The 25312-nt window shown below is 45.5% G+C and overlaps 1 protein-coding gene across 4 annotated transcripts in view; it reads left to right on the top strand.

Moving 5' to 3' along the window:
- The first annotated feature begins 3537 nt into the window (after positions 1–3537).
- The window catches only part of tet3 (tet methylcytosine dioxygenase 3), a 33642-nt gene continuing 11867 nt past the window's right edge, over positions 3538–25312 (top strand). Inside the window, exons 1-4 of one of the 4 annotated variants that reach the window (XM_074669478.1) lie at positions 3538–3852; positions 4544–4603; positions 18337–21274; positions 24605–24695. In XM_074669478.1, coding sequence (XP_074525579.1) covers positions 18385–21274; positions 24605–24695 — 2981 coding nt within the window. In that variant the 5' untranslated portion in view covers positions 3538–3852; positions 4544–4603; positions 18337–18384. Of the gene's footprint in view, positions 3853–4543; positions 4604–11465; positions 11544–14594; positions 14999–18336; positions 21275–24604; positions 24696–25312 lie in introns of those variants that run through there. The other 3 variants (XM_074669479.1, XM_074669476.1, XM_074669477.1) reach the window with 3 other exon arrangements.

The raw sequence follows: 25312 nt of genomic DNA, 5'->3' as shown, positions 1-25312 counted from the left end.
CACCTCCCAAAAATCACATGATGAGGAATTTTATCTCATTTTAACATTTTATTCCAGCCACTTGAAAAGTCTACAGCACTTGTCCCTCTTGAAGAGCTCCAATATCCGCTGGACTTTAGAGTTTTAAAACAGTCATTGGCTTCACCTGTACAGAGGTTGGGTTAAACTAAACAACCAGTGATTGACCATTAACTGGGATTGACATAGGAATGTATAACCCTGTTTCCACCAAGTGGTTCAGTTTGGTTCGTCTTGGTACAGCACGCTTTTTTTGGCGTTTCCATTGATGAAATCAGGAAAAGGTCCTGAAATTACCGACCCTAACCGTCCCACTTTTTTGGCACCCTTACATAGGGGTGCCAGACATACCGATCAGACCCCAGAAGATGGAGTTACAACACTTCAGTCCTTTGATTTATCAAGAGAATACTCACTGACCGTGCAACAGCAGCTGCTGTATTTTCCCTCGTTGCGCACAGCCTTCTCTGGAACAAAACTTGATTGCACTTTGTAATAAAGAGCCACCTGCCAATCACATACAAAGATGAATCACTGGATGTCTTCTATTGTTGCTCTTTGTTTGCCGTGTCTGGTTTTTCTTCTTCGTTGGATTAGATTGGCAGACTGTGTAGCACTACTATGCCGTCATGCTATTGCGTAGCTGACGCGGCTATCGGCATCTGGCTTGCACGCTTCCTACCACAAGGGGACATGGTTAGCTGTGGAAACGCCAACAGGATCAGGCTTAACTGATTCAGCCTGTACCAAACCGTACTGATCCAAGCGGGACTGCATGATGGAACCAGGGGCTTATGTGTGTGTGTGTGTCTGTGTGTGTTGAGTAGGGCAGACGGCATGTGGTGACCTCGAGGAGAAAAATTCACTGACATAAGCTGCAGCCAGAAGTTGTCTATCTATTTTCTAGCCATAACAAAGATAGTGGGAAGTTATTAACAATGAAGCTTACAAGAAAACACTCCAAGGCAAATTGAGACGAGATAAAATGCTGAAATACACCAACGTAGGAAAAATATTATAACACATCTCACCCCATTGGCAGATTTACTTTACTTTTTTTGGAGCAATTCAAGCATTATTTTTGTCTTCTGATGTCTTGTACTGAGACATTTTACTGGACTTGTTGGGTGAATGTCACTAACATTAAGACAATTTTGACTACAAATAAAACACAGTTGCTTAGATTCAGTTTTTGCAGTGTAGTTTAGTCAAAAAGGTGGACAGGCTGCTTTAATTTCCTTTATTAGTTAGCCTTCTCCAATTTCTGGCAACAAACTACACAGATGTCCTACTCTTCGCCTGTCTTACTGTCTGCAGCCTGATGGACATTTAAATATCAAGCTATAAAAACACTTTGCAGCTTCATTCTTGTCTGTCTGAAGTGTTTATCTAGTTTTTTTTAGTTTGAGGTCTTCATAGAGTCTGTAACAGCAACAAGCAGGACATTTATGAATGAAATGAGGTTGAATGAAAGCATGTGTGTGTCGGGATTATGACGCTGTCTAGTGGTGGATAGGATTTGCGTCTGTGTGTGTGTGTGATCATGCTCTAACTGCGTGGCTTCAGTCTAAAAGAGGAGCAAAGGTTTTAGAGAAACCGTAAAGGCCTCATCTGTCCTAGAATCACAACTCCTTCCCCACAGCACCCTGTGGTTCAGTTACAGGTTTTAGATTCAGAGCTGAACATATTCTTGTTTTGGAACCAGATATCGCTACGGCTACTCTCGCCATCACTGCAGCTTTAAATCAAATGCTTGCACTGCGACATCAGTATTCGGAAGACTGCGTCTTTTACTACTGCACCGAACTGTTCACCTGTTACCATCCACATCCACGCCAAGCAGCGGTGCTTTCTGTCCAGCTTACCACAAACACGCCTCCTTTCACACACACACACGCACACACACATACACACACACACACACACATACACACAAAAAGAAACGCACGTGGCCTGTGTGACGTCAGAAGAGGGGATTTCCCATGCCTTATGAGAGCGTCAGACCAACTCTACAAACGCTGTGTCACTGTGTGGCTGCCTCGCTTTACCAAGCCACAGCTCCGGCTCTCTTTTCGATTCCTTCTCTCTGTTTTTGTGTCTCGTTGTCTGCCTCTAGCTGTCTGTCCCCTTCCTCTGAAATCGCAGTGTCTTCGCCAGCCTGTCTGAACTTTCGCTGACTTTGTCTCGTCTTCTGGCGGTTACTAATCCAGCAGTCCCTTTTTCCACTCTCGTAGCTGTTTTTCATTTATGAGCAGACTTGGTGACACTTTTGGTGAATTTTCTCCAGAGTTTATCAGACAAAGCTTTGAAAAGAGAAATGCATCCAGGCAGCGGTGCTTGGTTGCTTATTTAGACAGAGCTTATTTCGTCTCGTCTTCTGAGATTAGATTCAGCTCTCTGGCATGAGTTTGTGCAGGTGTCTGGTTTAACAGATATAAGCTGGAGGTCATCTTTCACTCTAAAAGTGTAAACATTGAGAGCACAGGCTTCAGAAATATGCGTGGTATGTCATACTCGCACTAGGCGTTAGGAAAGGAAATGTCATTTCTTTCACACATCTTTGAAAGTATCGCTGATGTTTTCTTGTATCTGACACAACTGCTGCTGTTTTTTAAGTTGAGTTCATGAAGCTTTAGTTTTCACCGCTCTTATATAATCTTGCAGTATCAGTGGCTCTGTGCGTCTTCGCTTGCTTTGAGTCAGCATGTTGGACTTTGCTGTGTAATTGTGCTTTTCGCCTGTCAGATGGGGGGTTGTGAAGCAGCTTGAGAGTTCTGTTTGTGGTTGAGTGTGTGTGTGTGTGTGTGTGTGTGTGTGCGCGCGCATGCACTGCAGTCCAGTCCAGTTATTGCAGGCAGCCCTGACACAGATGGTGCTCAGCGATACCACATACCAGAGGCATTGTTTAGGGAAGGCGAGTTGGAGGAGATAATTGACAGGCATATAGAGAGCCCATCCCCCCACCTTGACACACATACACCTCCCATCCACCTTCACTCCGTCGCTTTATGTCAGCTTTTTATTGTGCTACACACACAGACATGTGCAAGCACACACTCACAGACCCTTTCTTTTTTTTATTTTAACCTCATCTTTATACGATCTCTCTCTCTCTCTCTCACACACACACACACACACATACATGAACACACACCGCCCTCGCTTGCTCTCCTTCAATTTCACCCTAGCAGCAGAGCCCAGACCGGCCTCTGATTGGTGGACAGACTGCCTTTGTGTGCTATCTGTAGCGTGACGTCTCTCCAGCAAGATGTGTGTATGTGTGTGTGCGTGTGTGTGTGTGTACATTTGCTCATGAGTGTGTATGTTTAAAGGGAGAAAGAGGGGGGAGGGGCGGCTGCGGGGGCTCCCACATCATGTGTGCAGAGGGAGAAAAAAAAGAGTGTGGAAGGAGTGATAGCGATCACAGAGACAAAAAAAAATCCCTCTCCCGCACGCGCGTGTGTGTGTTGGAGTGTGTGTGCGGTAAACCTATTGGCATACGAGCTGTAGAGAAAGAGAGGGAGGGAGGGGGTTAGAGCGAGAGCACAAGCGACACAGAGAGAGAGAGGGAACGTGCGTACGAGGGCTCATGTAAAACCAGATTAAAAACACAAGATGGCTTCCTGAATGGGCTGCTGGAACACAGACGAGAGAGACAGAGAGACCCAGAGAGAAGAAGAAGAGTGGAGAGGCAGACAGAGAGAGGCAGAGAGAGCCAGAGAGATAAAAGAAACAGAGGGATAGAGGTGGAGACGACAGGAGCCGGACTCTTCTGATGGGGATTCGTCCAGTGGACCAAGGAGTTCAAACCGAGGCAGCCCAGAGGCTTGGAGGGTAAATATTCATCTCTCCAGACTGGTTCAGAATTGAAAGGTGGGTGGGTTTGTGGGGGATGAGGGGGATGAGGTTGGCGGGACTGGGGAACAGCTCGAGACAAAACACACAATTTAACACGGAGACAGCCAAGACCCTGTAGACAAGAGGAGCCGGCTGTGCCAAGAGACAAGATGCTGCTGTTTAAAAATAATCATCCCCACTTTGATCCTGCATTTCAGTTTATTCTCCTCCATCTCAGCCATATGACACTTGTGCACTTTCACCGTATCTGCCTTTCTACCTGCCTGCCTGCTCGTGCAGGATGTCTAATGCGTGTATTCATCAGGACGTGTCAGCTTGGGATACAGACATTACATAATTCTATAATTGAAATTGAATCTGGCTTGCTGTCTCTTATTCTCTGTCCCAGCAGTAGAGGGAAGTGCCGGCTCGCTCTCAGAGCACAAATCAAAGAATAGAGATTTGGTGTTGCTTGTCAGTCTTTTATAATTTGTGTGAGGATGACAGCGAAGGTGACGAGACTATTTGTGAAAAGATATGCACGTCGGACCAGGTCGTCTCACCGTCCCTAATGACAAGTGTTTCTGAGTGCACCGTTGTCGCATTATTCTATTGATTGTTATTCTCCCCCCCTCCCATCCCTCCCTCCTCACTCCCCCCTCTCTTGGTCTGTTGAATGGCTGTAAAGGTGGAATATTTTGAAGACAACAGTCGCGGCTGCTTGGGAGACAGTGAACTGGCAGCTGAGGTAAGAGAGGGCATTGGGCTTATGTTTGCCTGCTGTGGTGTGTATGTGTGTCATCTCTGTCATCTGGGTGTAATCTCTGTTCATGTTGCAGCTGTTGGGTCAACAGCGTTCAGAGGCTCTTAAATAAGGTGGCTGTTACACTCTGCACCCACTTCTCCCATTCTTCACGTGTGTCAGTGCACTGAGTCTTTTCCCAACGAAACACACCCTCAGTCTCAAACCGTCTGTGTTAAATGTATTTGTGTGGATGTTTTTGCAATTTGTACCTGTTACACCAAACAGGCTTGTCGTTATCGCAGCCGTGTCGCTGGGGTGCGTTTGGCTATTCGCTGCTCTTCCTGTCAAAACTCGGGCACATTTCATAATCCACGGTATCATCCTGAGGTGGAGTAAAGGTGGATTAAATACCTTTAACATCTGACTGTGCGTCTGAGCCGCCCCGCTCGGGAGCTGATTATTTACAATCGCTACTACATTTCTCCGAGCTGCAGTGAGCTATGCGCCTCAGAGATGAAGTGGCGGCGTCCTCAGTTTAAAGCGTCCCACGCTGCCCGCTGATTGGTGCCAGAGCCAGGCATGTGTAGATACAAGAGACCAAGCAGAGGAGGAGGGAGGAGAAGGGAGGAGGAACTCTACGCACTGGCTCAGGAGCCAGAGGGGGGCCGTCCTTCTTCTCCTAGGTTCTGGAGTCAAATGAGGTAAAGGGAGTAAAAGTTAGTGGGTCACGCATGCGTACGTGTTTGATTGTCGGCGTAGTAACCTGTGGCGTCTGGCCGCTGAGAGCTGCTGTTCTACAACAAGCCGAGTCGGGGCACGCTTGTGGGTTTATGTAGAAAGGAAGTCGGAGCAGAGAGGCTTCCTGGAGAAAGGATTTATTGAGCACCGAGCGAGCTGTTGTCAGAGTTTGTAGAATTAGTGATGTTACCTCATCGTATCGGGGAAAACTCTTTGATGAGTCAAAACACTCGGGGAGACGTGGTGAACCGAGCTCTGTGAAAAGCGTGGAAAGTCATGACTTAAGGCAGATACACTCGCGTCACCTCTGTGATTTGAAATATAGGTTAGTCAATCAGTTTCAAATGTCATGAATGGGCTCTACTGACACACTCCAGCTTAACCCTAAGCCTGCTGTAATCCACGTGTAGACAGTCTCTTTATCTGCATGCTATATGTGACCATCTGGTTTACAGGAGAAGACGTTTGTCAACTGCCCGTTTGAGAATAACACCGATAGAAAAGTTTGTATTCTCTGCCTCTGTGGCTCTCCTGGGATGGTGTTTGTGAAGGGTCATGGTTACTGTGTGTGTCCTTGGTGGAGTGTTTATCTCTGTGAGATCTTGTTTCCTTGTCAAACATTTCCCTGGTTACACAAAGACAACACAGTCTACACCCAACAAGCTGAGGGCACTATTTTTGAGGCTGAAATGAGCAGTTATACAGTATGGTGGGGTATTTTAAGGAGCCACAGAAAGAAAAACAGAAACATAAAAACATGAAGTGACGACTGAGGTTTTGAATCGTTTCGTCTAGTTCTGCAGCACAGTGTTTGTTTTGCAGTTTTCAGGAAGTAGGACTGAACCAAGAGTTGGCCACAGCAGGTTAGAAGAGAAACAGATAACACTCGCGTGATTTTCTTTTTCCACGCCCATACACAGGATTTCCTCTTTATAAATGAGCAGAGGTTGTCACAGCACTCTGCTGGGAAAAAGCAAAGTAGAAACACTCACACCGCTGAGTGCGTGACAGCAGATGGAACATTAGTTAATCATATGTTGAGCCTCGCGTGGAACCCCGAGCCTTGTTCACAAAGGGTTAACACTGACCTAGTTTCCGTGGCAACACTGAATGTCTGATGACATCAGTGCTTTAAATTTAGCTCGAGTCCGGCATCCAGAGTTGGTCATATGATCAACAAGCCTGCACCGCATGTGTGTGTGTGTGTGTGTAGTAATAGGGGGTTTTATGTATTGTTAAAGTGGAGGGTTTGACATCACCTCTTCCATTCAAAGCTCACTTACTATGAATTTACCGCTCTGAGGTTTCCACTCCGCAGCTGTTACTCCTGCTTTCACTTAACCAATGATTTAATGCTTCAGATCATTTTGATCTTCACATCATGTTGACTTCATCTCACACTGCTTTTTACTAAGAATTAAAGACACATCATCATTTAACAGCCAATGAGAATTGGGATTTTAAGATCACAAGCAACACAATAAAACACAACAATGCAATGTGTCTGTAACCAATGATGTTTGTGTTTGATACAAAGCAAAGCATGTATCAGAGACGAGCCCACATTTGTTCCTATCTTCACCCTGAGTGATCTCAGAATAATGTCTCATAAGCTTAAAAGAAATGATCACAGGCATAAAGCTCAACCATCAAAAGGTGACTCACCACATTTGCCTGTTGTTTTTTAACATCCCGCACACACCCCATATTAGACTACTATAAGTCACTGAACTGCTTGATCAACAGAGGATCGAAAATGTTTGAGTCAGGCTTCCTCCAACAATAGGCCAAGGTCAGATTCTGACATTTTGATAACCTTCAGCATAAATATCACGGTGTCGCAGTTATGAGATCACATTTTGAGATCTCTGACACTTTCTTTTCCATTGAACACATCAGCTTTATTCAAAAACAACATGTAGAATATTTAGACTCATGTGTGTCAAGTAGAATAATGAAATGACCGATTAGTAGATTTTTAATGATCGGGTTCTCTGTGTCTGTGATGGTCATCTGTCAAGCTTCTACTTCCTGTTATCTAGATGACCAGTCCCACTGCTTTAAGGTAATGAAGCTGAGTGACTTTGTATAATAAGTCTGGGCTAGCAGCTGTAGCAGCTAACAATAACACGCTGCTTGTGTTCTCTCTCCTCTTTGAGAACAGCTCTACACAAAGCTATATGGGCATCCAGAGTGTGCAAGCCTAGCTGAAGCTGGCTACATGTTTGTTTCAGCTGCACAGTTCCGAAGCTTATTGCTGATGGACGCCATGTTGGAAAAGCTGAGTCAACCTTACCTTGGTCGTCCTAACTACAGGCAAAGAGATGAATTTGAAGTCTTTACGCTCCAATATACAGGACAGTTCTGTAGTCTGACTCTGTTCTATTGGTGTTGACCCTGTTGTCAACTCACACCAGCTGCGTGTTCAGTCCGACAAGCTGCATGACAGACAGACAGCTGGAGTCACAGACCGAGGAGTTTCCATGCTTCCCACTCCATTAATAAGTCTCTCTTCATTCATGTTGAGCTGTAAAACCTGAAACCTGTTGACTCCTGGTCTGGCTCTGCTCATTATGACCGCTCATTGTCGTAGTCAGGCTAAATACATGATTTATTTTGAAAGCCACTGGTTGTTTTTAGGTAGTCACAGCTTCCTGTCTTGCTCGATCTTCCCTACGCTGAATTTATGCGTCACACCTCCGCATCCGGCAAAAAAAGGATGGCTGTGTATTACCTGCAACTTGACAGACCAATCACGCAGACGAACCTCAACAGAATGGATCCAGTGTGAGTTGACACATTGACTTGAATGGAAACCAATCTGATCTGTTGCCATGACAGAGATGGACACAAACTGCAGACGCATCCGGTGTATTTCAGCTGTTAACTTCCTTACCACTAGCCTCAGTGTCCCTGCCTCTAAATCCTCTAATTAAGCAGACTCAAATTATTTCAGTCTTTTGAACTAATAAGCGACTAATGCTGACAGTGTGTGGCAATGAAGAAAGTGGCTGCTCTGACTGAAACTTGTTTCTGAATGAGGCTGTAAACATGTTTATTTTTGCTGTAAGAATCATCTTCTTTGACTAAGTATCTACCTAGTTTCCTGTCTTTATTGAGTTACCTTCAGGTGGATAACCAAGGAACTGCAGTTTTAGCACTTTCATCTTGCTGGAGCAGTTTGACAGAAATCTTGACATCAGTAACCAGACCCAGTCAACTCCTGACATCACTATTTTGTCACAGGATACCTGTGGGACTCAAACATTGCACCTTGTAAACCCTCCTGGGATTTCATGTGATGTTGTTTATAGTCTCTGGTGACTGCCTTACTCCCAAACAGTCATATATACACTCGACAAGCTCTTTCGCCACGCTCGGCCTCTTTCCAGCAGCAGTTTTCAGAGGTGTGTGTCTTCCCTGCTGCACGGCTCATCGCCCTGCAGTGAATGTGGCTGGACTCAGCCTCCTCTGAGCCCTGAGCTGGATCGATACCCTGCATGGCACGAGGAGCCGAGCCTGGTGGCTGGTTGGCATCGTTGGTGGTATCTGTGTCTCATGTCGGAGGGAGGTTGTCAGCCGCCTGGTGCCGCAGTTAATAAAAAATGAATGGAGAGAGAAGGGGGAGGAGCCCTCAGCTGTTGCTCGAGCTCTTTAACTCTCACCTCTCTGGCGGCTGCTCTGCTGCTCCCACTGGGCAAGCAGTTTATACAATCCTGAATCCCACTGCTGCCCAAAGCTGCCAGGTTTTACGTAATACAGCACCACAGCTGTTGGAGTTTCTATCAGGCTGTTGAAACACAGAAATTAAAGATTGATCTCTGAAATAATGGTGCTGTGTATATTTAAACTCATCAAAGGAGAATCAAGGCTGTTTCAAAAAAAGGAAAGGCATTGATTTTCTTGTTTCTTAGCAATCAGAAAATCTTCATCACAGTAAACAAACAAAACATCACCCTGCTATTATCTTGTGGATTATTCCTTTTTTATTTTTATAATTGTAATTTTTAACCCTGGTTGTAAATCCTGATGATGTCCTGGCTACATGGTCTCATGGTGTATAGCCATGTACTGGCCCTTTAAGCCCGGCCATGCCTGACTTGAACATATGGGAAGCTAATCTTAGCCCAAGTCCTGAGAGAGACAACGCTGGCAGCCAGCCACCGTGCAGAGCTAAGAAAGGCTTTTCTTCTTTCTCTTTATGTTTTCTCTGATTTTCAGAATTCACTGCTTCATATTGTTTCACACAAACACTGAGGCTGGAGCATGTTTCAAATACATTTCTCTTGCCCCTGAAATAACTGCTGATGACATCACTGTCCAATCAGATTTGATGGCTCAGCTCTTTTTTTATGACTTGGCTGACATTCGTCTGGCTGGTAGGACAACCCTGGTCATATTTTGAACCACTTTCAACTTGCTCATGTCTCGTCATCTTCCTCCTATTGTTGGCCAGCACCTCGTCCTGAGCATATTCAGTGTATTGATTACGTCCTTCTCCTTCTTTTCATGTCCCAGACCTCATGCACAAAGAGCTGCCTCTTAAAAACAGCGCTCCCCCTCTCTTTCCTCCTCCTCCTCATTATTTTTTTGCGACTCCACCCAGCCCGACAGCCCCCACACACACACAGACACACACACCCATCCCCACCTTTCTTTTTTCTCTTCTCTCTCCTCCCTTTCTCTTTGTGAGGAGTGATGAGGAGGGGTTGTTGGGGGTAGGCCTTCCCCAGCTGGGTTATTCGTGCCGACCTGCACGTGCCGAGAGTCAGGAGGTATGAGTCAGGCTGGTTACTCTATACTCAGTACTACGATCTACACCCAAACACACCCTGAACATAACACCATCCTGCCCAGGAGCATGATGGGATGGGGGGAGGTGGGGGGGCAGATGGCAGTGAAAACAAAGACAAAGAGAGGAGAGCAGCCAAAAACAGAGGGATGCAGAAGATTTAACATAGTGATGCCTTAAATGTGATGGATGAGTTCAATGTGTACAGGAAGATGAAAATGTACTGCTTGTAAATAAATAAAAACTGGTCCAGCTGCTTTGACCTGAAATACCAGGAACAAAAAAACAGCAGCTTTTGTAAGATTGTTTAAATCCAAAACAAAATCAATTCCTTTCCTGGTTTGCTTGATAAAAGACAAAACCAGATACACTAATCATCATAATATCAGAGAGTTAAGCCTTTTTGTTGAAGCAGGCTGGAGCACTTTGTGTTGCTCCCACTCTGCTCTGCTCTGCTCTGCAGCCTCTCGTCCTGCCCACCAATAAACCCAGTGACCCCAGAGAACAATCCAATACTGTATGCACACTCGCATGCATGTGTGTGGGGGAAAAAAATCTTTAAAGCGTGCCTCTGCATTTGTTACCGGTGTGTGTATGTGATGAGAAACAGGCGTGTGTTGGGGGTGTGTGTGAGCGAGGAGGGGTTGAGTGAAAGACAGTTAAGATAAAGGGACAGGGGGAGAAAAAAAAAGAGGGAGAGGGGGAAGGAGAGAGTCACTGAGTGTGTCAGATCAGATGACCTTGATGCTATTAGACTGCAGGGCTGTATGGTTGGGGGTATAGTGGAGGTGGACGGGAGCAGTGGTGGAGAGAGGTGGAGTCATCTGACAGAAAGAGACGACGATGAGTAGGAGGAGGGGAAAAGACCCTCACGTCATGACCCTCATGCTCATGTGTGCTTTCTTAACCCTGAACGGCCCACCGTCTCCCTCCCCAGGTGTGGAAACAGTTGAATGATTTCTTTGAAAGACCTTTCCCCCGTGGTGCCCTTGAAACAGAACAAATTGTTCTTTATTGACATCTCTGTGCCTCAAGCACACAAACCTCCCACTATTCATGTGCCGGAAAATTCTTAAAAGCCCATTTCAGCGTGTGAGGGTTTCATGTCAGGACTTTGTTGAGAAGAAGAGAAAAAGATGACTCAGGCTTAGTCATGCAAGCAAACCCAACACACAACGCTGAGGACGGACTTTTGTTGTCAGTCATCCCTCCTACAACCGAGACCTTTCCTCTGTGCTGCTGAGAAACGGAGCGAGAGACAGAAAAGTGAGAGGGATGGATAGCGAGAGAGAGGAGGGCGTGAAACAACTCATTTGAGCGATAATTTGACTCGATCAGAGATGAAGTGATCAATGTGAGATTCGGAGCTGAACGAGCCTCACTCTCTCCATGCCGGGCTACAGCAGGTTTACCGTAAGTGAGAATCAAACCGATTCATGTTTCATTTCATCTCATCACTGAGAGTAGCTGTTGTTGTGGTCTGAAGGGTCTTGAGATAGAGTCATATGAAGGGAGCGTTGAGGATTTAAAAGGGTGCCATCTGCCCTGCAGTGATAATATAATCCATCACGGTGGTTAAAAAGTAACTCTCTGTGCTCAGGAGGTGATCTCAGGACAGCTCTCTCAGGCATACCAGAGGATCAGTGTTGTGGAGTGGAGCTTCTGCTTTATACGATTATCTTACAGCCTCAATTTTCTACCAAATCTCCCTAAACATTAATGATGTAATCACAGAAACCAGCTCTTACTAGAAGTGACACCTGCTTTGTGCGGCCTGTTTTGAGTCATAAGTGTGCACGTGTGTTTGAATCAAACGTTTCATTTGTCTCTACCTACACACTTAATTTCAAAGTGTTAACTTCTGCTTCTGAGGAGGCTGTTGTGCAGGTTCCTTTTTCATATGTCACAGTTTTGGTCCCATTGCACTTCTTGTTTTACTCAGACGTGTAAGAGGATTGTGACACGTTGACTCGGCGCATACTTTTACTCCAGTGAGTTATATTCTGTTACAGTTTATTTATGGTCACCACGACAGCTGATTTATTTTCTGATGCTCATTGAAACCAAAAGCTTCAAATGAGGCGTGCGATGTATTTCATTTGGATTTGATTGCAATGACGTGTTTACAACCTCTATTTATCTCTGCTTTTAGACTTGAACAAGATTGTTTTTAGCGTGTGCAGCATAGCGAGTATGACTTACAGAGTGGGATCACATTATGAAAGCTTCAGTGTTAGAGGATAGAAAAAGCCTGTTGTGTTCAGAGGCTCTCTAACTGTGTGATGAGAACATGTGATTCAGGGGTTAAGTCAGGGCTTGAGCTTAAATGCTGTGTCATTGCAGCCGGGGGAGGAAGCAAGGAGCAGTGAGTCGGGGAAATGAAAGAGCATGTTTTGAAGTGTCCGTTGGTGTGTGGTGTTGGCGAGAGCAGGATGTGGGCACGCTGTGTCATCCGACCTAGTGGTGAAGGCGAGCAACCTGGTGGGAGACACTGATGATGGTGATGTTGACGATGACGACGCAGCTACGTCACCGCCACATGTTTCCTACCTCTCCTGCTCACTGCTTTCCCTCCTGCTCATTGGCATTCCCTGGTCACATGACCTAATGCTCTACTTCTCCTCTCCTTCCCTTAGACAGCTTAGGCTGCGCCGGGTTTCTCTTTGGGATTGACGCTCATCTGTGTGTATACGAATAAGTGTGGCAACAGAGAGACGGACAGTGTTCAATTTACAGGGCCGGAGAGAGGCTGCGTCAGACTGTGTTGGAGCGGTAATGCAATAAGCTATGCTAGAAGAGGGAAAAGCTTAGGAAACAAAACAGAGAGACTAACCGAGAGAGAGAGGCAGAGACAGTTTGACAAAGCCAGGGAGAATAAGAGATCAGGAGAGAGGAAGAGAAACAGGGGAAAGTCAAAGTAAGGGAGGCAGGGGAAGGCTACTCAAGTTGATCCGGCCACAGCGCTGTGAAGTCGGCACATGCTCAGAAACATAAGAGAAAAATACAACGCAAGAGCTGACAGCGATCTGCACGGGAGAGACGGCCATGTTTTTCTGCTCCTCCTCCTGTTTAAATTTGCTCCAAAAACTCCAGCAATGTTGGAGAGAAGAGAGGAGACACCACAAGGCCAGTCAGCCAGCAAGTGGGCGAGTGGAAACAGCCTGAGATCATCAGGACGTTGATGATGATAATGACAGTGATGCTAAGGAAGAGCAATGGTGAGGAGAACAGAATCATTGAAGGCTGGCGGACAGGAGAGGATCGTAGGCTCGTTGCCGATGAACTGTTTTGGGTTGATAACTTGCAGTTGCTGTCTGTGTGTGGTACCGACCGGCTGATCCTCTTTAACCTCATCTCCACAGCCACAACAGTTTCAGTCGCGTTAAAAAGAGCGACTCTTTCCTTCGTTTAGCTGTTGTCTTTTCCTTGTTGTCTTTTTCTTGTCTTCCCTCTTTTTTTCATCTCATCATCCATTCTCGTCCTCTTGCTGCCTGATTCTGATGTGTCATCAGCTGTTGTCAGGCTCTTTGCCTCTGTTGATATCATCCAGCAGTGCAATCGCTGGGCCAATGATCTTCCAATTTCCAGCTCTTGTTGGTTTGTGTGTGGACGCAGAGTGTCGATAAACGACTGTCACCCTCTACAGTCAGAAACCTTCCATCACGTCTGTTTCCTCTACATTTGGGAGGAAGGGCCAGGAAGAGCACCAAGGAGCCAGCTCCTTCGTCATTACCCAACCTCTCTCCTTAACGTGCATGCAGCCTTACGGGAGGAGCTACTGTTAAACGCTGGTGCTTTTTGGGTTTGAAGGAAGGAATCGGCTGCAGTTGTGATTCGTACTGAAAGAAAGAGAAACCAAAATACAGTTATCGCTGCCGTCTGCTTTGGCCCACGATGAGCTGACTCTAGATACTCAAACATGTAACACAATCTCCATAAAGAAGACCCGATCCATCTGCAGAAGGCGAAAACGAGCAGCGCTTCATGTCTTCATTTTGCTCCTTTCTCTTTTTCATTGAGATTACGTCCTGGGTTGTGTTTTCGTTTCGAAGCCGCTGGTTCGCCTCTGCACAGAGAGTCACCCTCATAGCTAAAAATGTCTACACTGGGCATTAGTGGATAAACAAACAGAGCAAAGCCTTATGTGGTGGATAATCTAATGCAATAAAGCAAAGAGTGTTGGAGGGCGTGGAGGCAGAGACAGAGGTTTCTCATTGGTAAGAGCTCTGCTGCGCTGTGCTGTTTCCTAGGCTGCCGCTGCTAGCGACTATCCCTCACAGCTCTCTGTGTTTCTGCTCACTGCACACTCCTCCATTCCATCGTACGTGCCCGCTGCGGCTCAGATAATGGCCTCTCGCTCGCTCACGCTGACGAGAGAGAGAGGAGATGGAGGGAGAGGCTGCGTGAGAGGGAGGGGAATGAGGGAGGGAGGGAGGGAGGAAGGAGAGGGGAGGGGGAAGGTGGAGGCTGCAAAGAGAAGCCGACTGCATGTGTACTCGAGAGAAAGAAAGAGGATATTGAAAAAGGGAAGGGAGGAGCAGACAGAGATAATGAGAAAGGAAAAAGGAGAAAACAGAGAGCGTCGGCCATAAGAAGTGGCAGAGAATGAGAAACGAGCGTGCCGTGCTGGGGGGAGGTGTGTTGTGTTTGTGCGGCTGGCTGCGTGTGCGTGTGTGAATGCATGTGTACTCTGGTGCTCGCTCCGTCTGTGTGCCGCACAGACTGAAAGACATAAAAAGGAATACAACCAAACAGGACCGGATTGCTCGTGAGCTGCTGTGCCGGCAAGCGAGTCTCATGCTCCCCTCCGTCTCCTTTTCTGCTCTGTGCTCTCAGACCGGCAGTCTCATCTGGACATTCAGGACCACGTAAGTATGCGTCGCTGCCTCTCCTGCTCTGCCTTCAGCCGGCTTCATATTGTCAGGGATTCTTCCTCATGTTCCTGCCTGGCACAGCAGCAGAGGAAGGGGTGGGGGATGAAGGAGAAGGACAAGAGCCAGGATTTTTTCTTTCTCCTTTTTTTTCTTCTTTTTTTTAATAACAGAGGGGGGAGGGGGTTACATCTGAGATTTTGGTCCAGCTGTCTGTTCACAAGTTCAGCTTGACTGTAGCCTCCTCACCTCCTTAGTATCTCTACACATTTTGTCTCCTCCCTGTTTTTTTTACACTGTCAGTGTTTAAACAGCCTTTGATTTCCTCTCTGTTTAAAGGGCTCAGAGACTCGGATGTCAAACAGGTTCTGCAACAATCTGACCAAGTTTAGTGTTGATGCTTTAATTATGTGTCAGGGTTGTACTGAAGTGTGTTTCTCTGCCTGGAATAAAATGACAAAATAGGATTTAGATAGGATCCTGAAGAGATCACAGACTCTGTCCTAGTGTAAATATTTGTCAAAGCACGTGGTCTGTGCAGCCAGAGGTGCAAGCACAGGTGCAGGTGTGAGCGCAGAATTACAATCCTGGACTCAGAAAAAGTTCATCAAGGTTTAAAACTTTCATAGCTTTCAGCCTGTCTTTGAAAGTTTGTTGTATAGAAGAAGCTCTTGTGTTGTGTGCGGCACAGTATGAGTAAAGCCAAGTGGAGCTTTGAGCGTTCAGGTGCTTTAAACCAACGTGACTGTTTTTTTCTGTTTGTCTGTAAGGAGAAGAGGAAAAGCGTGTCTGTGTGACTGATAGTGTGTGATTGTGGGTTGTCTGATTGTGCAGTGTTGCAGTTTCTGTTTCAACACACTGCAGTTCTCATAACTGCCGCTCACAGCCAACCCCCCTTTTCCTCTTCCCTGTGATGCCACTGATAGCGCAGACATGGGGCCTCTCACGTATTGCATGCCGGCTGTTCACTGCCACCCCACTGACCCCCTCCCATCAAACCCCGCATTACATCTTAGCAATACCGCCACCACCCCCCTGGGACCCCCAGCAGACTTACGCTGCAGAAGGTAGATTTAAAAGAGTCGAACATGCTGCCTGTCCAGTAATTAGCAGCTTCAAAGGCTGATTTCAATAATATTCAAATGACGGGGAAACTGGACATCAGGCTCACTTCAACTGTCATACCCTGAGGAAACTACAGACAGAAAACTTCTCTGTAATGATCAAGATTTAACAGATTGAGGTGGGAGCTTAAAGGACAGCTTGAGGTCAGATCATGGTTATCTTGTGTCTTTCAGTTGAGGATTTAGCTTGTCTCATTTTATTTTTTACAGTCGTGTTTTTACAGACAAATCTTCTGAAAAATTGAGCATCAAGTTAGTGGCTTGTTTAAGGTGTCTTGTCTGACTGTAAACACAGAGGCTTAAGACTTAAAATATTAGACATGAAGTATTTGTGCTGACACAAAACTGTGTCAACATAGTCTGCCCTTGTTGCTCTTATTCTTAAAGCTGTTAGGTCTGGAAGAATACACTCTTTAGTCACAACTCTGTCAATGATTTCTGAGCCTGCCCTTGGATCCTCTTTGTTTTTCTCCACACTCATTTGATTATAAAATCAGGGCATTAACCTGAGTTAAAAACTGAATATGACACACATGATCTGCTTTATACTACCATTACTAATTTTGTTCAACACAGCAGAAAAACTTTTTTCAGTTTCTACACATTTCCTTTTTTTTTAGTCCTTCAAACACCTCCTCCCCCTTCCCTCAGAATATCAAAACCACCAGAATGCTTTAAAAGGTCATTTGACACAAGTAGGACGAGGTGATGTCTTTGCAGTTTTCAGTGTAACCACTAATGTTGTAATCATCCCAATGGCGACACAGAGGGAGGAAGTGAGATATGTGGCTTTTGTGATCTGCTTCTGATTGGTGTGACCAAGTGTTAGAGAAGGTCTCACAGCCAACTCGTGCTGCTGTTCAGAAGTAAACAAGTCAACTTAGACACAGGTGCAGTTTAGTTGTTACAGATGCAGTAAGAGTCACAGATGATGAGTTAGTCTGGGGTTTGCCAAATATCAGGGAGGGTCATTTGTAGCTTTATTTTCTGTATTGATCACTGAAATTCTTCTGAGACCTTTAAGAAAATTCAAGCATCATTTGTAAATCTATTTCGGTGTGTAGCTGTGTAAGGCCAAAGCATTTAAATTGCAAGAGAGCTTTATACCAGTTTCACAGCACATGATGTCTTAGCTGTTGCTCTTTAGCACCATTGTACTGCCTCAGTTGGGAAGTTATTTTGTCAATATCATATATTTGTCATACACTGGCACATGTTATCGATTTGTCTTTTGCAAGGCAGCCAACTCAGTCAGCAAAGTGTTATTAGATTGTGATTTATGACTTCCAAAGTTAGCTCTTGACGTTTATTAGGAACAACAGGTTTAGATCACTCGTCACAACATTACATTTATTGCGCGACCTCACTTCACCTTAGGAGACGCTTCCCTTTTTGTGATTACATATTTTAAATGTTTCTTAAATATTTGTTCATACTCATTAAATGATGTGTGTCAAGCTGTCCCTGGTGATTATATGGACAGTTCCCATGCAGAGACAAACTACCAAATGTTCTGAGGACAGTGTCAGTTTAACTCTTAATGTGAGTTTTCTGCTTAAACAACTGTCTCAACCAAACATCTGGGCAGGCTATTCTTAAACACTGACTTTGACTATTATTAGCCCCATTCTTCCATCTTTTTCCCTGTCACAGGTTTATTTTATTTCTATACCTCCTGGTTCTCAGACAGTAAGCATCAGGCTTGCCTTTTAAAGTCTGCTTTGGCTGAATGTTGTTCTTGGGTTGAAGATCCTCTTTACAGCCAATGGGAGTTTCACTGCTGACTTTTAGATTAGTGGTTTACTGTCAGTTTGCAGCTTTTTTAAGCTCTGGAAAATAAACTTTGCTTTGAAATAATGAGTCTCCTATATAATTTTACATTTTGTGTGTAGTTTTCTTTGCCTCTGTTGAAATTTAATTTCACTTCTGTCACTCGCTGACGTACTGTTTGAACTGCCTGCTTTGCATAGTCCAACTGACTTGGAGCAGTGTGTTCATGACCTGTGACACACCTGCAAAACTCAGAGATCACTCCTCAGAGGTTTTTTCCCTCGCTCTGCTGACCTGTATCGTGTGTATTTGTCAGAGGTGATATGGAAACTCTGGATATAAGCTCAGAGTGAGGAAAAGAGAGGCTGATATTGATGCTGTTTGTCAGGTACTCAGTCCTCATTCAATTCTGACAGCTTCATCTCCTCCTCTGTCTTTCAGACTGTTCGTGAAGTCACTTCAGTGGATGGCCCCAGAAGTGGAGGCCAGATGGAAATTGGGTCACATGACCGCCTCCAGGAAGGCGCGCTGAGCCTGGAATTGGCCAATGGGGTGAATTCCTACCCAAACAATGAAGAGACCTCTATGGAAACGGGGCAACAGAGGGCTGGAAGTGTACCCCCAAGACAGTGGGTGTCAGGACATGGCAAGGTCAGTGACACTCATCAACCATGTTGGAACGGCAGCAGCGGCACATCCACTGGTGAGCCTGCCCACCATGCAAACATGGAGGATGCTCACAACCTGGTGGCTTTTTCTGCTATTGCTGGCTCCCTGCCTCCTTCTTCCTCCTCCTCCTGCCTTGTGCCCCCTAACACAGCCCAGCTTTATGAGAAGTTCACCCAGGAGATGGGTGTAGAGGGGGCTCAGGCTAGAGTCCTGTCAGGGACTCCTAGAGGTAACTGCCAACCTCCAGAAGACCTGAACACCCTGCAAACAGCACTGAGCCAAGCCAAGCATGGAAATAAGCCCCCAAACTGCAACTGTGATGGGCCTGACTGTCCAGACTACCTTGAGTGGCTGGAGAAGAAGATAAAGTTGGCATCCAATGAGGATCAAGGTGCCTGTAAGATGACTGACGGTCCTCCACAATTACAGCCTCATCCTCCTAAACCCCATCTGCAACATCATCCTCAGCCCTTCCCCCAAATGAATGGTGGCCATCATTTTTCTGCATCACTCCCCCAGCAGCAACAGGGAATTCAAGGCTCTCACACAAATCAAGTGCCCTGCCCCAAACCTCCAATCCCCTGTTCTCCCCAGGTGCTTTCTATAGCCAAGGAAAAGAACATAAGTCTGCAGACAGCCATCGCCATAGAAGCCCTGACTCAGTTATCTGGTACTGGTCCCCAAGCCTCAAGCTCTCCAAGTCCATCCCCTTACAATAGCAACCTCCATCACCACCAACAACCCCAGAGCCTCCAGTCTCCGCCCCCCAACGGCACTGGCTTGATCTCCCCCTACCCCAGCCCTCACTCTTCCTCCCGCTCTCAATCCGTCCCTCCAGGAACACACACCAGCCAGCAGGCCTCGGTGTCCTGTGAGCATCACAGGCCCCAATCCCAGGGCCAGCCACCCCATGTTACCCCTCTCCCATCTTCTACCTCTCCCTTCCCAAGTCAGGGAAAACATCCAGGCTTCAACTCTAATCCACAGCAGTGGCAGCAGAGCTCAGGCAGAGGGTCTGCACAGAAAAACCCATGGACGTGTGTGAAGTCTGAGCTCCAGTCTCACTCTGCAGCTGCACCTCAAAGTAACTCAGACCCCATGTCAGAGCTCAAACAGCTGCTTGGTGACACCAGTGGCAAGTTCAGCAACGCTCCTTTCAAGCTTCCAGTCGCACAGCAGCTCCGAATGAGCCAGAATGGAGGTCTCCAGCCCCAGGAAAACCAAGCATTGGCCCGGATAAAGCAAGAGCCAGACTCTGGTGACCACTATCACCACACTGCCTCCATGGGACATTATGGCATGGCTAATTGTCAGCAGCAGAGTCAGCACTATCCCGGCACTCCTCTGTCTCCTGGCCAAGCAGCCATAAGCCACTCCACTCAGGCAGCTCTGCAACAGCACCTTCACTACAAGAGAAACCTCTTCTCTAACCACTCCCCTGGCGTCGGCTCTGCAGGCCCTTGTGTACCTTTGGCATGCCAAAACTTGAAAAAGTGGTGGCCACAGATGGAGGTAGAAGGTTTGCCACATCTTGCAATCAAACAGGAACCCAAGGAACCCAAAAAGAAAAAGAGCAGCCAAGGATCTCCTGTCGTAAAAGCTATGAGTGGGATGTTTTCAGGCCCTCCCATTCCCAAACCCAAACAGATAATCATCAAGAAGACCAAGCAGAAAGCCTCGATGCCAACCTTCCTGCCTCAGTCTCAGATAACAGTACAAAAACCACCAGTCCTCATGATGGACAGAGCCCCGGCCCTGACCAGCCTGCACCCAGGTTGTCCCCCTCCTTTGCCCCTCCACAGTGACTCCACTCAGGCTGCTGCTGCAGGCCTCTCTGCCCCAGCCCAATCTCAGGTATCTATTTCCAACTCCTCAATAACCCCCTCTTCCATTGTTTCCACTCTGTCAGAAAACGCTCCAGCCCTCATGGGCCATCTGCCCCCACACGGGGCCCCTGTAGCCCATGCAAAGTCAGACGAAACAGGCAGCCTGGTCCCCAGTAACACCAGCACCACCACACTTCAGACCTCCACTTCTCCATTGAGCACATCACAGTTACCAAGCCTCATCAACATAGATCCCAAGTATGAAGAACTGATTCGCCAGTTTGAGGCTGAATTTGGGGACTCTGCACCTGAGGCAGCTGCCAGGCAGCCCATGGAAGAGACTGCTACAGCTCCTCTGATGGGACATCACCCCCTTACTCATCCTGAAAACCTTATCCCTACATCAACATCCCAGTCTTCTATTCTGACCACTCAAGCCAGCTCCACACCTCAACCAAATGATCGTGAGATGGTCGTGAGTAAAGATGAGACAGGGACTCCAACCCAAGACACCTTTAGCCAGGCGTCCACTGAGAATCCAATGAAGAAGCTGTATGAGGGTGCCCAACATGTCTCTTTGAATCAGGATACCATTCTAGAGAAGCAGCAGCAGCAGCAGCCCACTGTGTTAGAGGAGAGGTTCAGCATGCCGGGCTCTCCACTGCCCAAACGCATGAAGATTGAAGCCTCGGGGGATGTAGCTGTACTTTCCACAACATGCTACGCTGGAGAGGACACGCCAACAAAGGACGGCCTGCCTTCCTCTCCGTCTCTCAGAGGTTTCTTAGAGTCTCCTCTTCGCTACCTGGACAGCCCCACAAAGACACTGCTGGATACACCATCCAAGGATCTGCAAGCAGAGTTCCCCACCTGTACCTGTGTCGGTAAGTCTGTATGCCAGTGTCTTCCCCTGTGTGCATGGAGAAACGAGGTGAATGTCACAAACATGCTGCACTAGCATTTTGCTAGCTGTGAGCTGACAGTTGAGAAACTTGATTTACCCTCCAATACAATCTTATTATCACTTCGTCAAGATTTTATATTTATTCCTACACCCATTTTAGCCGTAAGAAGTCTTGCAAATGTTAAATGGATGACTTCTAAGGGAAAATATTTTCTAAATGTTAAGATAACACTTTCAAGGTATATGCTTCACAAATTTAGATATGCAGGTCTAGTGTAAGGCTTTCAGTCCCCCTACAACACAGCTCCTCTGTTTGGATGACTGTAGATTGTCTCTAATAGTGTGTGTGTGTGTATCAGAGTGTGTCACTGGGACACCCAGACTGTGACAGTGTGAGGCACCAGTGCAGGACAGGGTCTTTGTGAGCCAGAGAGAGGTTGGTCCCATGGAGTTGGTACAATTATTTGTTTGTAAAAAAGAAGACACTTCTTGATAAGATATGAAAGGACATGTATTGTTCACTACTTCCAAGAAATATTTTCGCTGCATAGATTATTATTATTATTTTTTTAACTATTCGAGACACCGACTTTGTTTTAAATGTAAAAGATTTTTACTTAAAAACTTAAGGTTTTACTCTTTTTACTTAAAAAAATGTTAGCAGAGGGTTAGGGTAAAATTAGATGGTTTACAAAAAAAACTTTCTTAAACAGAAATAGATGCATAATGAGAGTTACAGCCACATTACCTGCAGTTTTAACAGTTGGGCAGTGAAGCTGTGAAGGATTAAGCTCTAGAAATGGACCCTTACTGTCCCCAAACACTGGAAATGATTGCACAGCAGGGGGAGAGCAGCTGCAGCGAAACACTTGTTAGCTGTGTGCTCTTACTAACAGTAACAACAGGCAGACAACAAGGAGCTTCAGTGGGACTCAGTCACACACTGCCAGTCAACTCCTACTAGCATAGCTGCAATGCAATGAGGCTCTCACACACACACACACACACACACACACACACACACACACACACACACACACACACACACACACACACACACACACACACAGACATACGTGGAAACAGAATACACCCTTACTATGACACAAATGCACACTAAACCAGTTTCCACACAAGAATTCACTGTGACTCCTCCACTTCCTGCTTTGAGCCACGCCTCGGTGCCTCCCTGCATTAACAGGGAATGTGACCTCATATTACCTCTGAGCAACAGATACACACGCCACTGGGTGTGTGTGTCCACATTTCAGATTACTAGCTGATAGTGTAGAGCATTAGCATTTAAAGCACTGAGCTGGTGTTGTTGTGAAGGGTGTGTACCACTCTTTGATAGAGTAATAATATGTACAGAAGCCAGAGCAGCACAGCTCTATGTTCCACACAGTCCTGTTCAGCAAGCTGTTACTGAGCCAAACATCACAAAGTCCTTACACTGTACCAAGCTCTGCAGTCATGGGACTTAATATCAACCACAGGCACATGTAGGACAAAGATTAAATACACCTCTTCACTGAGACGTAAACTTAAACATTGTGCGAACATAAATGTACACAAAGATCACTCATTTCTCTTTGTCTTTACACTAACATAACCTCAGTTTGTCTTCACTGCCTTAAAGAGCTACTTTACACAAGAAACACACCCACAATCTCAGTCTACTGTCTGTGTGTAGTGAGTGTATGCAAGTTCATGTGTGTGTTTGTAGCCTGTAGCTTGTGATGAGTAATACAGTCGCATGCTTTTGTAATTATGACTTGGTTTCAGCTTCAAAAAGGATGTTTGTCCCAAAATACTCTAAATAAAACACGTTTGATGTTCAAAGCTCTTAAAGAACTGAGGGCCTGATTCACAAAAGCATTGTTTGGATTCTGCCACAAAGAGACAGAGACATTGTCTAATGCACAAAGCATGTACAAAGGGTTAAATGAGCACAAACTGTGCTGTAGAGCAGAGAAACATCTCTGTGTGCATTCAGTTTGATAAGGTATTGTGCATTAAATTGTAGAAAACTTGCTCTTTCTATTCAAATGAACCTTTTTTATATATAAAACACAACTTAGTCTCGACACTGGCTCAAAGTGCCATGCACAGTCCAAGTAAAATATTTACCATCTGCTGTGAGCTGGTGCTAATTGTGCAGCAGTACTTAGAAGTATTGTCATGGTCAGACTCTTCAATGAAGAAAAAAAAAATCCACATCTGGATGACTGTCTGTAGTTTTAGCCTTTCAATGTTTGTTTTTTGATATTGCTGCATTAAAAAAAAGTACAGGGGTTAGCTTTTTATTTAATGCTGCTTCATGCTAGCTCACTCAAGAAAGTAAGCTGGAAATAAACAGCAAAATTTGTGTTGCATGTGCGACGCCTTGAGTCAACAATACACTGGTAATAACTGGTAATAATTCACCACTCACCTCATTGCACATGCTCATATAATTAAGCAACCCCCTTAAAACCAAAAACTGAAGCAAACTGCACAGAGCTGTACAACTTTGTGGGCATTTATACACTTGGATATTAGCGGTGCAATTTCAGAGCATACAATGAAGGTTAATGATTCACTGTTCTTGGTGACATCAGCAGTTGTGCTCCAGTGTGTGAAAAAGATCCACAAGACCAAAAACATGTAGCTTACAGATTAACTCGTGCACTGTGAATAAATGTGCAAAAACTTAAAAAAAAAAAAAACCCAGGTTGAATCTGAGAGAAATAATTTGACAATTCCAAAACATGATGTTGAGTTTGGTATGGTCAAAAAAGATACTGGGTGTGGAAGCAACTTTTAATGATCATGTTCATGGCGTCAATGTTTTCCACACATGATGGTGTCTGTGATCAGAGTTTTTGCTCCCCTCTTATTTTCAATCTCAATGTTTTAGAAGAAGGAAAAGATGTAATTCACAAGATGTAATTTACAAGATGTTATTCATCAAACCCGACAAAAAATACAGACTGACATGTCCCAACACACAAACAGAGATGCACAAACAAATCTTCTGAACATGCATGAATGGAGAGATGTCAAAGTGAGGTAGCTACACGTGGATGAGCACCCAGAGCAGTTCAGGGGTAACTTGTCAAGGCCCTGGAGGTGAATCTTCATCCTTTAGTCTGCTCAGAGATTTGTTCTTATTATTCTGTGGTTCACAAGCCAAGCTCCCATTGGCAGAGCCACTGCTGCCCGGCTCAGCGTTTGATAGTCAAATTGTTTCACCAGTCCCTCAAGATTTAGGATGAAATGTTTTAAGTGTTTGTTTAAAAATAGCTAACCTGACTTGTGTTTTTCCCAGAACAAATCCTCGAGAAAGATGAAGGGCCCTACTATAACCACCTGGGATCTGGACCTACTGTGGCCTCCATACGAGACCTGATGGAGAAGAGGTGAGCCTTTCTCTCTTTCCCTTCCTTTTCTTCTTCTCTTCCTCCTACATCCTCTTGATTTTTCTGCCTCCTCCTCCCGCTCCAACTTCCCTCCTCCTCACATCATATCCTCAGGGAATCTATGACCCAGAATCCAGTAGGAGGAGGAACAGGAAGTATCAGCATCATCAGCACATCAGAGTCAGAGCACAGAGCAGAGGAGAAGTGGTAGATAAAAGCTGAGAATGAAAGGAATTATGGTAGAAAGGAAAATACAAATAATACCGCAAAGAAGACAGGTTAAAGGGAGTGAAGAAGAGAGAAATACAACTCATAAATGGTACATTTTTGTGCTCTAACATCAAGCTAAGCTAAGCTTATTTTATGTGACATTTCACAAGGGTTAAATGCTGCTGCAAGGTTAAATGTTCTCTGTTTGCAACTTTAAACAAACTATAAAACATCATTAAGAAGCTGATATGCATATGTAAAAAAATAAAAAGAGACCTGACATAAATAGCAGTAACTATGGGAATAATTGAATACATGTCAGATATTTGGTACAACCTGGGCTTTCATATCAAAACAATGAAATTACTGCTTCTTTATCTGCAGTGTATTAGACAAGGACAAACTGA

This window comes from Halichoeres trimaculatus, unplaced genomic scaffold (assembly GCF_033239565.1).
Source record: "Halichoeres trimaculatus isolate MK-OKI-2021-1 unplaced genomic scaffold, fHalTri1.1 fHalTri1_scaffold_5, whole genome shotgun sequence".
In the NCBI taxonomy this organism is placed as follows: Eukaryota; Metazoa; Chordata; class Actinopteri; order Labriformes; family Labridae; genus Halichoeres; species Halichoeres trimaculatus.
The sequence above is the reverse complement of the archived record's forward strand: the minus strand, read 5'-3'. Positions and strand labels throughout refer to the sequence as shown.